Below are 16,193 nucleotides of genomic sequence, written 5' to 3' on the forward strand. Positions count from 1 at the left end.
AGAATGCATAACCAGGGTCCTAAGCAGACCCCCATAAAGAACTTTCTCACATCAGAAGGAAGAGTACAGAAAATGACAGTCAGAATTTGAATTGTCGACCTGATACATTCAAAGCTTACATGTAACTGCCAAACAACATCATAAACACCCAAAAACACTCTATTGACTTCAGACCAGACTGATATCTCCTTCCGGGTCTTCCAAACTCACTTTCTACATTCCCAATTTGCCATCTTCTTCAAGACCTCCCTCTCCCATTGTCATTTATCCTTTTCCTTTCTGCAGGTTTCAAGGTCTGTATGGGTATTATTTAGAGTCTCCAGAAAAAAAGGGATCATGAGGCTTCTTGATTTTCACCTGAAGCTCAAGGTAAACCCATCTCTGTGTGAGTGTGTGTGGTGGTTGGCATCATTCTTTTTGATTCAAGACTGTTTTTATGAGAACCTTTAGCCTTTTCATCTGAAAGATTTTTCACTTTCTGTGTTCATGTTGAAGCAACTGGGAAAAAAAAAGCCGAAAAGAAAATAGACTTGCTAGATTTACTGTGCAAAAATTGTCAGAAGATCAAAGTTAAAAACTTGTATATCATGAAGAGATGTTCTAATTTAGTAATCTGGATATTCAACTTCCCAAGTGAGCAAGATTTAGCATAGGTAACGCAACTTTTTTTAGGAAAATGAATTGGAAAATTCTGGCAAAAAAATTGATAATTGAATTTGGACGATTGTCCCCACAGAGCTGAATGAGCATATTACATTGTGATCGATTCAGGCATGTCGAATTCCACGCTTTCTGACTGGAAACATCGGAAGCAAGAAGAAGAAATTTCAGGCGGGAAGGAAGCCTGCATGGATGATGCAACTATCACATGGCCATTTCGTTCATGAAAATAAGGATGGTTCAGACTCGGACTTGGTTGTGATCCAAAGAGAGCAAATTCAAGAGCTCGAGCTGTGGCTCTTTGGGGTTTTCGATGCTCAAGTAGGAGACAGGGTCACCAAGTACTTGCAGTCACATTTGTTTGACAGAAAGCTAGATGAGGTACTCATAGAGAGCAGCTTTGTGACTATAAAGATTTAGTTTTTAATTAAATTGCCCTTAAAATCAAGCTTGTGTCTGCAAAATCTGTTCACTTAAGCATCAGATTTTCGATTTAAAAAGCCTTAAAATTTTGTGATATGTCATCCAGGTTCTGATTCTCAAGGTTGGTGGCAGTAAATAGAAATCTAATTTATGGGTAACTGAGATTGTTTCACTTTTTTGCCCTTTCAAGCATTTCTATAGTTTCACAATCTAGTAATTCGTCTTTTTTGGGCCAATTTCACAATGTAGTAATTCAATGGTGGTGATCCTATATGAAATATCTTGATAACATCATTCTTATTTAGTTTTCCCTGCTAAGTATGAAAAGACACGGTTGCCATTGTGACGTTATAGGCTAGTTTTCATATTATCGTGGCAGTCACAGATAGTGGGGAAGACCAAAGAGATGACGAGAAAAGCCTACCTCAGCGCTAGGGCTAAGATAAGGGTGAGCAAGAAGAAGACGGACGAGGAGGCTGTAACGAAAGTGGGTTCGGCGCTGGTGACGGTCGTGAATGGAGAAAAGCTTGTGATAGGTAACATGGGTGACTACAGAGTAGTTGTTTGCAGAAATGGTGTGGCCAAGCAGACCGCAAGCAAGCACCAGCAGTCAGCCAAAAGGCATTGGACCCAAAGAATCATCCCAGGTAAACGGCAGTCTTTTATCAATTGTTAGGCGAGTATACGCCTCGCCATTCATCAAAACGCGATTGCCTCTATGTAATATATAATTGTTCGAGGCCGTAAGTTCCCACATATGTGCTGGTAAGAGAGAGACGAGAGATTGCATTTTGGTGAAATTAAGTGGCGGCTTCTCAGTTCGAATATCTACACCTGTTTCCTTGTTTGTAAAGTGTTTCTGAACCAGTTATTGATGCATATTCAGTATCACAAACTGTTAGATTGAATCTTGTCTGTAGTAAACAACAGTCTTTTGAAGGAGGGTGAGATTATGTTATGAACATGGTTTCGTGCGGTTCGAAGAAAGAAAAGGGAATGCTGGTGTGATTTAACTCGCATCCTAATGTTCGATAATTTTTCCTCGGTTCATGTCGGGCGACATGATGAGGCCTCTGTACTCTGTAGGTCGAATGTTCACATGGAAATCTAACAGGAAAGACGCCTCGAATCAGTCTAAAAGCTCCAATCTCGCGATTGGCGTCGAGAGGATCGACACAAACACCGAATTCATCATACTGGCAAGCTCTGGCATATGGGAGGTAAGGTCCTCGAATAAAATGTCGATACCCTCACCTTTTTTGTGTTCTTTATCAGCAAGAATAATGGAATAAGCTTCTATTTTGTATTGCCATTCGCTATGCCGAAAGTTATCATTTGCAACGCTCTAGTCATTTTCTTCTTCCTCCTTAGCGGCGGTCAGAAGGCCTTCCACTCTCAACCTTGACAGAAAGGGTCTCTGTCTTGCAATGAATTGATCTTCCGTCCTGCTTTCGCAGGCTTGCTCACATATCTCTCGTTTTTCTCTAGGTGATGAATAATCAAGAAGCTGTGAATCTGGTCAGGCACATGGAGAGCCCACAAGAAGCATCCGAGTGTCTGGCAAAGGAGGCCCTGACCAGGATGAGCAAAGGCAGCATTTCTTGCCTGGTGGTTCGCTTCGAAGACCTGTAAAATTTTGTCAAATCCCAATTGAAGATGATTCCGATTATATGATTAACTCCTTGACGACGTGAGAAGTGAACTCGTTTCAGAGTAAATTTTCAGGCCGATTATTGTTTCAACCTCTACCATCATGTAGATACAGACGGAAGGCAAAGAGCAATAATGGTTAGCTGGACGCAGCTATGGTACAAAATGAGTTTGATATCGATACTCCTGGGGAGAACTCATCAGCATATTGGGAAACCATTTCATGCCCATATCGGCTTTTCTTATGTACATCTGGTTCTTTCGATTGATATCGGTTTCTAATCATGGCTACTGCTTTCCCTAAATGAGATAAACCATTGAAGATGATGCAGTCATATATGTACAAACTAATTAAGGTTGTGCGTACTAATGCGGAACGAATTAAGTGATGTGGTCGATCTGATGCAAAAGTTGAGTAATGGGATGGGCAATATGTCCTTTTACCGCATTTGTCTCTTGGTCTTCTAATGCTTCTATCTCTCAATATAATAAATAAATAAATAAATAAATAAAAAATCTTCATTGCTGTAGAATAAGACACACAAATTTAGATTAAAATTGAGAAAAAGGCACCAGAGGTTCTTGAACTTTTCCAAATTAGTTAATGAACTTTTTTTTTAATTGGATCCCTAAATTATAAGCTCTTTTTTTTCCGAGTTGCTACTCCTGTAAATAATTATAGACAAATGGATAACACTCTACGAGGTATTTTAGAATTACAAAAAAGATTTAGAACCAATTAAACCTTGCAGAGAAACCCTTAGGTCTCCAACAATTATTCCAATAATTACATATCCGGGATCAAGCAACCTCAGTGATCGAAAACCGGGGCCAGACATCCCCTGGCCAGTTTGCACAACCCTAGGCCAGATCTGGCTCATACGATGATCTTCAGATCTCTTCGTCTGCATCAACTCATCTTCATATTATGTTGGTTTCATTTTATAAGTTCATTCTTTTTTTATTTCCATGCCAACATATATACCATTCTCAGGTAACAATCTTACTTTTTCGCTCTTTTACTTTGTATACCAAATCACACCGTTATCTTTACAGAATAACGGTACATAGCCTTTCAGATCCATTACTTTGTACGGCGAAGGACGTTTAAGCTTTTAGACCATAAATTTGTTCCGGGACAGTTAATAATTACTGAGTAAAAAGATTTGAATATCATAGCTCAAACTGAACCAGTGACATATGAAGTGAAACCTGCATGAAAGATGGACACATGAAAACGACCAAACATACGTGAAAAGACACAGCCAACTATATCCATTTTGGATAAGAAAACAGTCAAGTGAATCACACAAATGTAAGACCTCACAAGTGATTTTTACAGATGTGAAGACGAATACACTGCTTCCTCACCTTCAAACTAAATCTTCTTATGCTGTAACCTTCTTTTCACTGTTCTTGCTACGGAATGGCGACAGTAAGGAGAAAGGACGAGAAGCTGTAGACAAATCGATAGAATTCTTGATGTCAGCACAATTTGATCTCTTTCAAGAAACGAGAAACATAACTGAAGTTCATTGCCGGATATGCTTACATTTTTTTGGAGCGTTGACCGCAGTAGGTGTTTCATCTTGCGAAATGAGATTTTTCAGTGTAGAGACTGACCAGGGCAAAGAAGAAAAGCAAAAACGGATGGTTAGCTTCAAAGAATCATGCTGAGTGCTTACTAAAAAGTACTGATTCCAGATTAGCAACTCCACCAGACAAAACTTGAAAATTAGCTAGTGCCATAGCAACTCTCCTACAAAATAATTTATAATAGCCAAACCATTAAAGCTTCTAGCTAGGTCAGTGAAAGCTGGCACTCCAACTCATTCAGTTGATGCAATAGTGGCAGCCAGCAACATTATCTATTACAACTGTGATCAGGATGACTCAGATTATGGCCTTATTTACACAATGCCTGCTAAAACCAGAATACAATTGTTCAATACTTCAAGTCCAGCGTAATTACATCGTCAGCTTACGACACATTCATATCCCAACAGTCTCAGAGACTTGCTTGCTAAAGAATGGTTGCCACCTTCTAGGCTGGAAAAGTGTATATGATTCTACAATGGAAAGCATTTGCCTTTCACTTACCTTTTCTTTTCCCATCACTGTGCCAACATGGCTTTACATTTCTTTAGCCAATGAGTAGACAAATATGAGACAAAACTAACAGTTGTCATAATCACAGATCAGCAATTCAAGTCCTCCAAACCATGCTAAACTCACAATTTGGCTACACAAATATGCACACAAGATGACTTCGATTATATGAATAATGCCCACTCAGTATTGATGAAGTTACCTTCAATGGAAGGAGCCGAATGAGTTGCATGATCATCTGCATCAGATTCACTAACACTGCAAATATCAGCTTCGTTAACACCACTCGTAGTTGAACTACTACCTTTCCTACCAAATTTCAACAGCCGTCTAAACCCTTTGGTTGATTCCTTAGATTGTTTGTCCACTGTCTCAGGCATCTTCTCTATTTTGAGGATGTCTGTATCAGAAATAGGGAATTTAATACTCTCTGGACAGACAGTCTTAAATTCGCAGGATGTTGGGAGTGCTTTGCCATATTCCGTGTTTCCCATACACGGATCTTCCAGAGAAGACACCCGAGCATAAGGGGCTTGATATGGTTTTTCAGCACTACTAAGGCTCGAAGAGTTTACTGATGCCTCTCCATTGCATGTTGTAACCTGAAAAGAGAAAAGGACAAGGATATTCTTTTTATTTGTCCGAAAAAAGAGCATCTTTGATGACCTTCACTCTCCTCGCCATGGCAAGTATGTGATCACATCCACAGCCAGCACATGGAAATTCTTTTTTTTTTTTACCAAATATTTACCTTATGGTTACTGATTTCGTCATGCACTTCATTGTTCTTCTGATTAGGTCCATTGGTGCCGGCTAGTGCAATTGGTCGATGTAAAGCAACATCATTTGTTACAACCTCTGGCTTATCTCCTAATTTACCACTATTGTTATCTTCCTTAAGCAACTGCACTTTTTCCTGGGAAGCTTGCAACATGGTAGTGGCAGGCTTCTCAGGTTCCAGCATAACGACAGTCTTTTCAATAATGGGGTTGTCATCGCCCTCACTCTGATGTGAAAAAGGATCATTGCCATTGTTTAGTTGAGCACCTTTAGAAGACATCGATTTGTTCTCGTTTGTTGCCTGAGCTGCTGTGTCTTTTGGGGCTGATTTGCTTCCAGAATTATCAGCCGATTTTGGTGTTCTTATTTTCAATTCTGGAAGAGTAGCAGCCTTGCTTTTATCAAGACTCATGATTGCAGATATGTTTTTGCTGTCAGTTCCATCGGACACCTTTTGTCTAGATAATTCTGTGCTTCGCTGCTTCACTGAAGAAACATTGTGGCTGCTAGTCATTTTAGGTTCCGACAGTCTTCTGATTCTGGCCATGGAAACCTTCGTCTCTGGTGTGACACTGGCATTCTCTTTTATTTCTTCAGGTAAAGATGAAACTGAGCGACTTAGCCTATTCCCAGCTGAGGTATTGGCAGCACTCAATCTGGTTGTCTTCGAAGTTTTATGAGAGTCACTGGAACCGACAGATAGAGTCCTGACAGAGGACCTCTGTAGAGGAGAGGAAGAACCTGGTTCCGCATCGCTGAACTTTGACCCTTTATGAGAGCCAGGGGAAAGTTTTGTTGGTAGTTGTTTTCTTGTTTGCTGTGATGCAAGAGCAGGCTGAGCAGGAATAGAACCGCTCCTCGCAGCAATCCTCTTTTTTCTTTCTAGCTTCAAAGCCTCCAGCCTTTTTATCTGTTCCTCCTCCTGATTAAGACTCAGAAGAGCCAAAAACAGTAATCAGTCTCAGTAAAACACACCTGAAATGATGGTTTTCAGGTCATGCCCAAGGATAGAAGGCACAGAGGAACTAGAGTGAGAACAACAGACAAGTGGACATGCTTATTCTTATTTTTATTTTGCTATTTATGCCTAACTACTATTTAATTACAGTGAAGAGCCGAAAAAATAAGTACCTTTTCCTTCTTCAATTTCTGCAGATCAGCTTTATAGGATCTTAGTCTTTCTGCGCGTGCTTTGGCTTCCTCCAAGGGACTTAGTTTTGAAGGCTTCCCTTTTCTTATTGGTCCAACATTCTTCTTCTTGTCTAATGCATCTCGGGAAAGTTTAGACTTCTGGTCCTTATCTGGCTTCTTAGAGGCCTGTTTACCTCCTTCCTTCTCACTCTGATCCTGGCTAAAATTTTCTTGTTTCTGAGCCTGCATCTCATAATCTAGAGCGGGGTCATAACCAATCGATGCTCTCTCTGTCCCACGTTCTGGCATCAAGCTCGTATAGTCAGGCTCATAATTAGGCTTGGATGCATTTTCTGTCCTCTGGCTGATAGATGGGAATTCAGAATCAATGTCTAAAGCTTTTCGTTCTGCGTCTTCAATCCCATTAACAGGAATCTGTCTCAAAGGAACGATGTAGGAATCATCATTCACATTACTTGGCCACTTTGCATTTGAATTATGGGTCATATTCTCATCTTCAGCTAAATCAGAGGGACAAACAACATTTATGTTTTCCCGTCGGTGGATCATGAAATCATCATTTGCAGTCCTCCTATAAGCAACCCTTCTGCCATTCACTTCTGTGTACTGTACATCTAAATGGCCAGACATTCTACCATCACTCCCTTGACTGACCTTTGTAGACATCATTGCTGCATCAGCAGACGCTCTAGTAATGAAGTTTGCTTTTCCACTCATTTTTTGCATATCCACCAAGCTCCCCCTTTGAGATTGATCCATGTATTGTCCTCCAAGAGCTAAAGAATCATCATTCCTCATATTCTGCCGCCTTCTTGACCTACCTTCCTTTTCCATTGAAAACATACCATCATCAGCAACACAATTTTCCTCATCATTGTCTCTCAACAAGAAACTCTGGAATGCTTGCCAGTGTCCCCCATCAGTTTCATTCCCATAAAGTGCTTCATTGTTATCAGATGAAATCGACTTGTTTATGGAGCTTTCATCCTTGTCTTTCCTTTTTGAGGACCGGGTCAGGTTCTGGCTAGCCTCCATTTCTCCATCATCTTCTACACTTTCAGAATCAGAAGCAGAATGTGACTCACCATTGGAAGAGTTCCGTCTCTTCGGAGTGATGTAATTGATGTTCCGAATTACAACCATGCCTGATTGCTTCTTATTGGATCGACTGGTCTTCTTTCGAAGTGCCAAATCTTCCTTCTCTGACTCAAATGGTTCTGGGGATTTAGTTTTCGAGCAGTCCTCCTCTGAAGCTTCTGATTCAGAATGCAATTCACTGCTCTCAACAGAATGCCTTCTGTGACGTGTTTTTCGACCATTACTTGATCGAGGATCCTGAACTGGTGCATAAGCTGGTTGGAAAAAGGGGCCGTTTGCTGGATAGCTCTGATAGTAAGCCATGGGCTGCATCGGATATGGTTGATATATAGGTGGTGCACCAGGTGGAGAATGCATCGGCCATGGCGGGAACATAGCATTTGGAAATTGAGCTGGGAAATAGTCATGGCCTCCGTGAGGTGCTTGGTGATTTATCGGAGGCTTTTCATCTGGCATGAGTAATTTTCTCAGCATAAATATAATGTGCAACACAAAATTTAGTCAGCTGAACAGAATCTAATAGTACAAAGAGCAAGACAATGTAACAAGATTTATTGAACATTTTTCAACAGGAAAAATTGATTCTGTCAATCCATTTCAGGCAGCTGAACCAGTATAGATGTCTGACATGCTATATATCAGTACCTAGATGTAGACTGACTACCTAGATGTAGACTGACTTATAATATCATATCTGCAGTTCGTCTTGCAGAATTGGAATTTGCTTTTCCATTGGTTTCCAAGCTTATTGTCCTACTGAATCAAGTATCCAGGATTACTTTCCTAATCAGACATTCCTTCTTGCTTTTGTTAATCTCCTCAGCAGTTACGGGGATTGGACTTAATCCACAACCAACTACTCTTTAGTTTTGAAGCATTGTAACGATGCTAAAAATTTTTACATGTTGAGCTAATTACCTCCACTTGGAGAAGTACTTGGATGCCCATTAGATTCTGATGCTGGTGCATTGCGAGATTCAGACCATGCCTCCTTCTGCTTGTTGGAGACATCAGATAGCATAATACCCGATGCACTCATGGCAGCTAAATCTGCTTGGCTGGACAATGCCTCAGTTGCTTCTATTTCAAGCCATTGACCGCTCTCATGTTTTCTCTTCCACAGCTCTATGAATTTTATGCATGCATCCCTGTTGCAAAATTGAAATGGAACTTTACTATGTATAAATTTCTTTACCATCCTTCTATATCCACCTCTTTCCTCTTCATGAATGTCACCAACTGTCATAAGGATCCAAACACACCCGTGACCCCCTAAAAAAAGAAAAAAAGTAGAAAACATCTTTCCTGGTTTTTGGCCCCAACTATTTGTACTATATTTTAAAAAAAAAAGAGAATGAAATACACAATAGATTGGATACTACCTAACCTAGCTACAATGACAATCTTGAGCTGCATGTAAGATAATACAACATGCTAGTCTGTGTACTGTACGGATTGCATACTTATTCTGACCATATCATGTGTCTTGTAGCTAATAGTGTTCTTGAGACATTCAATTGAGCGCAGCAGCAGATGGGCAAAAGACATAAGGGCTTACATCAGTCGAGAGGCTCCAAAGCATTCAGCAAAGGATTTCAGTGATTCCAAATTGTCAATTTCGAAACCAGCAGCGACAGCTCGGGCAAAGGCCATTCCTTGCTCCTTTTGAAGGACACTTTTTCGTGTCTCCAAGACTTTCAGAAGCTGAACTCTGGATAAACAAAGTAATTAGAGTGCAACTGAAGCCAACACTGCTAAATTACGATGGGTTATTGATCAACCCCACAGAAGAAAGAAGATTGAATTAGTGAATGTCTTGCTGATAATTCACCCAAGAAGGCATTATTCTCACTCAAAGGTCATTAATCTCTTCCATGCGCAATGTTTGCCTTTCAGAAGCAATGAACAAAAATAAAGCTTCAAGGAAGTTAATCCATTGATGATGCTCCTTCCAACTCAGTTATTCTTCTTCTTCACAGGCACCATCTCAGATGAATCGGGTTCTAAGAGCCATAAATATATTTCCAACAAGGAAGAAGTAGACACATGGCAAGATCCAGGCATTTTTTCTTAGCCTGAAATGCTAACATGTGCTTTACAATAGAACAGAGAAATCAAATGGCAATAAAACTGCAAATATTGAAGCCTCCAGAAAAGCTATTTGTCTTTAATGTGAATTAGCACAACACTTCCTGTAATCATCTTACAAGTAATCTTCAGAAATAGTACTTACTTTGAATTTCCTTCTTGTGAGGTGGATCCACTTGCTTTAGAAGGCTGTGCGCTAGGCTGACAAACATAATACAAACAAAAATTAAGCAAAACCTATTGGAATAGGAACGATAAGAAATGAAATGAAGCAAAAATAATTGCTCTCACTGTGTAAATAACAATAGCTTTATCCTCGTTACCCTCAAGCAAAGGGTTGCCGCCTGGAATAAGACAGTGATCATAACACCATATAAGTCAGAGTAATCATCAGAAATTGTTCCACTACATTCAGAATCCATATCTCAGTATGACACAGCAACAAACATTTGAGAAGAAAAAAGAACACAAACAACAACAGATGAGCGTAACACAATAGGCACCATTTTCTCTTCTGTGGGTCAGCTAAAGGAAAAGGAAAAAGTAGACATGCAGACGACTCAAATGTCAAACAACCTCCCAACCTTTCTACCATAAAGAAACAAGCAAAATGGAAAAGGATGTTTTACTCGACCTCAAAGAAATAACCCTCACATACACATTTACAGTACCTTCCACAGACTCTGCAGGCTTCCCTTCATGGTCTTCCACCTGGTGCATGGAAAATTAACCACATAAATTTGTTTCGTTGGATTAAGGATCTCAAAAATTGATCAAGGTAACTTACACTATGTAATACTCCATCATTGTTACTTTGAATCACAATTGCCTCCTCAATTTGCAGGATCTCTGATTCTAGAGTATATACTCTTTCCAGGATTTCTGGTGTGCTCACAAACCGGACAAACCTGAAGAAGTTTAGCATCTTTTAACATGCATGCTAACTACTCCCATATTAATCATGTGATTTGAACTTCTTGCTCTCCAATCAGCTTTGGTAGTCAATGTCATTTCCGGTTCAAATTGCAAAACAGATGCCAAAGTAGTTGCACAAATTATCTTCTTCAAGAATCAACGTTTAAAAGACTTACATCCAGAGAGCAGTTCCATTTACAGAATGGTAGAAGCCTAGGTGGTAATTCTCCCGTATTGAGTCACATACAAAGAATGTAATACCCTATTGCCACTAGTAAGCTATTACTTTCTGTAGGGACACTTGTTTGTCACCTTTCCAATACTTTGCCATGTCTTAAAGTCACATAAAAACTTATAAAAGATATTCCGTTAAGTCATTCAGTCAACATTCTTGGGAGTAACATACATGCTTATGATTGTAATGAGCATCAAACCCCTCAGCCAGCTATTCTATACAGAAATGCACTCAAACTTTTGATATGTTGGTGAGAACAGATAGTCATGCATATCACAGCAGAGCACAAACCTTTCCACTGTTCCCTTAGTGAACCAAGTTGCATCACTGCCAGGCTCCGGCTCAAGATTAATTGAGTAACCCCCTCTAGCCATCTGTTCTTGTGCAGCCTTCAGATGGGCAAGAAAAGGGCTAAGCAAACCAGAAGCTATTTTCAGAGTCTTCCCATTTGCAACTATAACCAAGTCGCACCTGCAAATGCAGTAAACATCCGATGCCTAACTCAGTCAACCCTCGATAGTGCAAAAACAAGTTACTCATTGCACAAGATTAGAACAAAGGTAACATTGCTCATTGCTGCCCTTCTAAAGATGACGAATCCAAAACTCAGACTTTCAGAGAAAATAATGGTACACTCAACTCCAAGATGATATTTTGACCCAAAAAAAAGAAGAAAATCCCAGATGATATCAGAAACTTTAAGTCTCAAATTAGATCCTTCACACTACTCCTTCACCCATTTATGGGATTCCCACCTTTATATGTGGTGGTCTTCAACAATCATTTCTAGTTCGCATATCAATTGGGCCTGCACCAAGCTTTCATTGTCTTACAGCCAGTGCGTGGGGACACCACCACACGGATTAAGAGTTGGTGAATGCGACCGCAAAGAACCATATGAAAGAGGCGTAGCAAGCATGTTGCGACCCTAATTAACCATGCTTGAACTAGGGGTCAAGTAATGAAAGAAACCGAGGAAAACATAATAAAGTCCCAGACTGAGAGAGATAAGTATCGTGGTTTGCCGGTTTCACTGAAGATTCCTTGGATGCAGGCTTTCGGGTGTTCGATGAGCGCGGGGGAGGGGATGTCAGAAAGTCCAATTCAGACTCACTAGAACATCCCAAGTTTTTAAAAAATTGCACGAGGCACGCGGGTCAACATCCATCATAAAGACAAAAGAACTTGATCCCAGAATGTCCAATACACTAGAAGGCTCCTCCGTGGAATAATTCTTCATGCAACACAAAAATCTCGCCCGTTTGACAACAATAACAAGCGCTACGACAGATCCAGACTTCGCATACTAAAAGATAATCCAGCATTGACTCTTAAACACTCTTACCCATTCTTTTTCTTTCCATTTTAGAGCGACCCATCATTAACTGAGGACGCATGACAATAATCACCAGCAATAACTTCAAAACGAGCGGAACAAGCAGTAGCCGGAGACGAATAAAGAAAGAGAACCTGGTTCGAGTAGGCGTGAGCTGAAAGACCGCCGAATCTAGCCGAGTGGAAGGCTTCATTGCGAATCGTACCCAGGCTCCAGCCGCGAGCGACGGGGGGAAAGTGACCTTTACCCTTCACTGATCTCCCGAAAAAGATCAGAAACGCGACGTCAATCGGAAGAAAAGGGGTCGACCCAAGAACAACCGGAAAGCGAGGCAAAGCTGCTAAAAGAAGAAGAAGACGAGCGAGCTGTACATCTGCCGACCCGCCTTTTTCCCCGCACTCGCGAGCGCGAGCTCACAGGAACGGGAGAAAAAGCGGAGGAAGAAGAGTGAGGTTTTAGAGAGAGAAAAGGTGGGTTATGTAGAGAGAGAAAAGGTGGGTTACGCACAGTGACAAAGAGGATCCAAGATGGGCTCTCTGCTTATACTTCGGATACCAGGAGAGGAGAGAGAGAGAGAGAGTGGGCGTAATATTCGTGTCATATTAATTAAGAAAACATTCCTATTATTACAATTTTCAATGTACTAACTTTCATCTCGTTGTCTTAAAAGTTCTAATTATTTCAATTAACTATATCTATCAAATTGATGCAATCCTCTATTATATCCTTCCAATTTAATGAATGAAAAATGTTGACATTTTATCATTATTTTCTCCCTCTTATGTGGCGTTGACATGGCTAACACATGAAGAATGATATTAGAACAATGTTGTTATGGTCCAAATATGATTTAATCTAAATATTATTTACATTAAATTTAAAAAGTAGAATAAAATTTTTTTAAGAAAAAGGAAGGAAGACAAAACCGCGAAGGCAACAACTTTTCACTTTTTTCTTCTAAAAAATTAGCTTTATCTCTTGAAAAATTTAAATTTTTATTAAAAACCAAATTTAAATCAAAATGGCGACATTCAAATTAGAAAAAAACCACATAAGAGAGAAAAAAATCATGTTAGCATTTGTCATTGGTCAAGTTAAATAGAAATAACGAAATGACTTGATTAGATTAATTTGACAAATTTTATGACTCAATTGCATCTTTACGACAAATTTTATATTTTCAGCACATTTATTCCTAAAATCTTAACGAGCATATGGATACTTTTTTTCTTTCGGTAATTTGTGTCTTTGATGCTTCAGAGTGCATAGACACTCCCATCAAATTAAGATCACATTTCTCTTGTCAAGTAATTTCTAAGGTATGAGAAATGAGACTCCAATTCTTGGTTGGACTTTTTGAGACACGATATATACACTTTATCGATTGTAATTCACATAAATATTTTTCGATTGTTTATATAAAAAAGTATCATTTGCACATGTCACCACGACATGGTACGCTAATTGTTTATGATTATTCAATAATTCTTTTATAATATACGAATCCATTTATCACAATCTTTTAACAATTCTAAAGAAGTTTGGTGCGGTTGAACTACTGCGTGAGGTGGAGTGCGATTTGAATATCGAAGGGGTAAACCCGGAAATTCAGGTGATCCGGCCGCTCCGCCGCGAGACATTGAAGTAGGAACGACGAATACGGTCCTGCGGTGCGACAACAACGGTCGGATATTCGACGGTTAAATTACTAGAGTACCCCGCTTCCCCCTCCGATGCAATCGATGGATGCGGTTTTGTCGTTCTTGGGTTGTTGTTGTTGGGGGGGTTTACTGGTGAAGTCCTAAATACTCATCATCGTTCAATTAATGAGGTTTGACTTTTCATGCAAGAGCGGGGAAACAAGCAATCCACGAGGATAATATTTTTGTCATTTTAGTCAAAGCTACGTTGATAATTCCTCACCAATTCACCATTGAACTCACGAGATCCACCGTCAAAATTGACATGGACGAATGTGAGTGTTTGGATCAATTACAGCGTATTTTGACCGATTCACTTTTCCGAATTATCTCACGAGCGCGCTCTCTTGTAGCTGCTCATTTAGAAACTTACCCTCAAATTATAATATTGGGACATGATATAAGAATCTTCTCAAGAGTAAGATTCTTATTATCTAAGTCAAAACCATGTTGATTGATATAATTATGTTGGCCAGTGGATATATTTTATTTTTTTGTTTGCCTTTGCTTGTCATCAACGGTCTTGCGATTCAATCCATTGGGTCAATAGGCTTAGTAAGGAAGAGGGGACCTTTCGTGAGTTCATCATTTAAAACTTTTTTTTTTTCGTATTAGCATGGTTACTAAGCCGGCTGAATCGGATTATATGCTATAATAGCTTGTTCTGGAAAACAGAGCTTGATGTGTGCATTCACTTGCTAAAAAAGGATTCGGATGACTTAGGCATTGGTCATATGTTTTGCAGATTGTAAAACTAAAGCACAAGGAAAATGATGAATTCGGCTAACTAGCGAACGGGTACTGCGCATTTCCCTTAATACCAGACAGATTAATAGTCTACACTAACATGCGTTTCCGAGAAAATATGCTTCTTGGGTGACATTTCTAGTCATTTCCCCTAGGGTAACCTTCTGGCGATTCCTCCAATAGAGGGTCAAGCTATTAAAGGAAGCGGTAATGGAGCTATTATAGTTCTTAAGAATGGTTTGACCATCATATATCGTGTCCGTTACTATTTGCCATAACATATAGCCACTTGTCATTACTAGATCACCATATGTTAACTAACACCCGATGATTTTGATTTCCTTCATCTAACAACTTGACCACTCAGGGACGCTTCTTCCTTGTTATGTCCTCTCTCTTTTTTTTTTCTTTTTTTCAGTTTGTTTAAGCGTCGGAAACCGATTCAGGTCGAAAAACCGGGTGCCCTATATTTGTACGTCTGGTCTATCATGAGGTGGGGTTTGACAAAATCCTCGGGACCGAATAATGCATATAATGGACCAGTTCCACAAAAGTCAACATACCCAGGGAACTTTTTGTGTAGGTAGGGTTTTGATCAAATGTTCTTGTGAAAGACGGTGTAGAGTATGGTAGGCAATATGGCATTCGAATATTTCAAAAGATTTTTAGCGTTTCGTGTTGGATAAAAATCAACGTATCAGTTTCATAAAATTAAAAAATTTGACAAGTAAAAGTAGAAGTCATCCGAACAGATTGTTGAAATTGACCATTGAGACTAAGGCTGCGTTTGTTTGTATTTCTTTTTGTGTTTTTAAACACTTTTTCTATTTTTTTGTTCTTTTGTTCAGGAACAAAAAAGAATTTCTGGAAACACAAATCGAAACACTTTGAAATTTTCTTCCTTTTCTTCTTATTTTCTTTCTTTTTCTTTCGCCGGTCGCCGGCCTCGGCCATGGCCGGCGATCGGCCGACGAGGGCCGGCGGCCTCGCCTGTGCACGGCGAGGCTCGCTGGTCCCCGAGGCCGAGCCTCGCCGTAAATGGGGGGGTCGGCCTCGCCGGATCCGGGCGAGATCGAGCTCACCCGGGCGGGTGAGATGTCGGCGCATCGACGGGCTCGCCGGCCGGCCGGGCAAGCTCGATCTCGCCCAGATCCGGCGAGGCCGAGCTCGCCCGCGGCCGGCGAGGCTCGGCCTACCTGGATCTAGGCGAGCTCGCCGGCCCAAGGCGAGGCCGACTCGCCCGGCTACGGCGAGCCTCGCCGTGCTCCGGGCGGGCCGCGGCCCTCGTCGGCCGGTCGCC

At 40.4% G+C, this 16,193-nt stretch overlaps 2 protein-coding genes across 4 annotated transcripts; one reads left to right on the top strand and one right to left on the bottom strand.

Moving 5' to 3' along the window:
• Positions 1 to 167: 167 nt before the first annotated feature.
• Positions 168 to 3,104, top strand: LOC104416095 (putative protein phosphatase 2C-like protein 44). The gene is made up of 5 exons (XM_039301115.1): positions 168 to 369; positions 772 to 1,041; positions 1,463 to 1,730; positions 2,170 to 2,303; positions 2,572 to 3,104. Exons 1-5 carry the CDS (start codon positions 337 to 339, stop codon positions 2,713 to 2,715), a joined length of 849 nt encoding a protein of 282 aa, XP_039157049.1. The 5' UTR covers positions 168 to 336; the 3' UTR covers positions 2,716 to 3,104.
• Positions 2,298 to 12,950, bottom strand: LOC104456093 (COP1-interacting protein 7). 3 transcript variants are annotated; one of them, XM_010070819.3, is made up of 14 exons: positions 12,581 to 12,950; positions 11,402 to 11,581; positions 10,748 to 10,868; positions 10,632 to 10,671; positions 10,252 to 10,304; positions 10,106 to 10,161; positions 9,431 to 9,583; positions 8,791 to 9,020; positions 6,754 to 8,321; positions 5,594 to 6,544; positions 5,045 to 5,444; positions 4,286 to 4,351; positions 4,105 to 4,189; positions 2,298 to 2,709 (listed from the first exon to the last, which is right to left on the bottom strand). In XM_010070819.3, the coding sequence occupies exons 1-13, from the start codon at positions 12,637 to 12,639 to the stop codon at positions 4,122 to 4,124; spliced, it is 3,945 nt and encodes a 1,314-aa protein (XP_010069121.2). In that variant the 5' UTR covers positions 12,640 to 12,950; the 3' UTR covers positions 2,298 to 2,709; positions 4,105 to 4,121. The 3 variants fall into 3 exon arrangements, with proteins under 3 accessions (XP_010069121.2, XP_010069120.2, XP_010069119.2); XM_010070818.3 differs by lacking the exon at positions 2,298 to 2,709 and adding an exon at positions 3,883 to 3,945; XM_010070817.3 differs by lacking the exon at positions 2,298 to 2,709 and having other exon boundaries at positions 3,883 to 4,189.
• Positions 12,951 to 16,193: the final 3,243 nt, after the last annotated feature.

The sequence above is a fragment of the Eucalyptus grandis genome, chromosome 8, assembly GCF_016545825.1.
Source record: "Eucalyptus grandis isolate ANBG69807.140 chromosome 8, ASM1654582v1, whole genome shotgun sequence".
NCBI classification, from domain to species: Eukaryota; Viridiplantae; Streptophyta; class Magnoliopsida; order Myrtales; family Myrtaceae; genus Eucalyptus; species Eucalyptus grandis.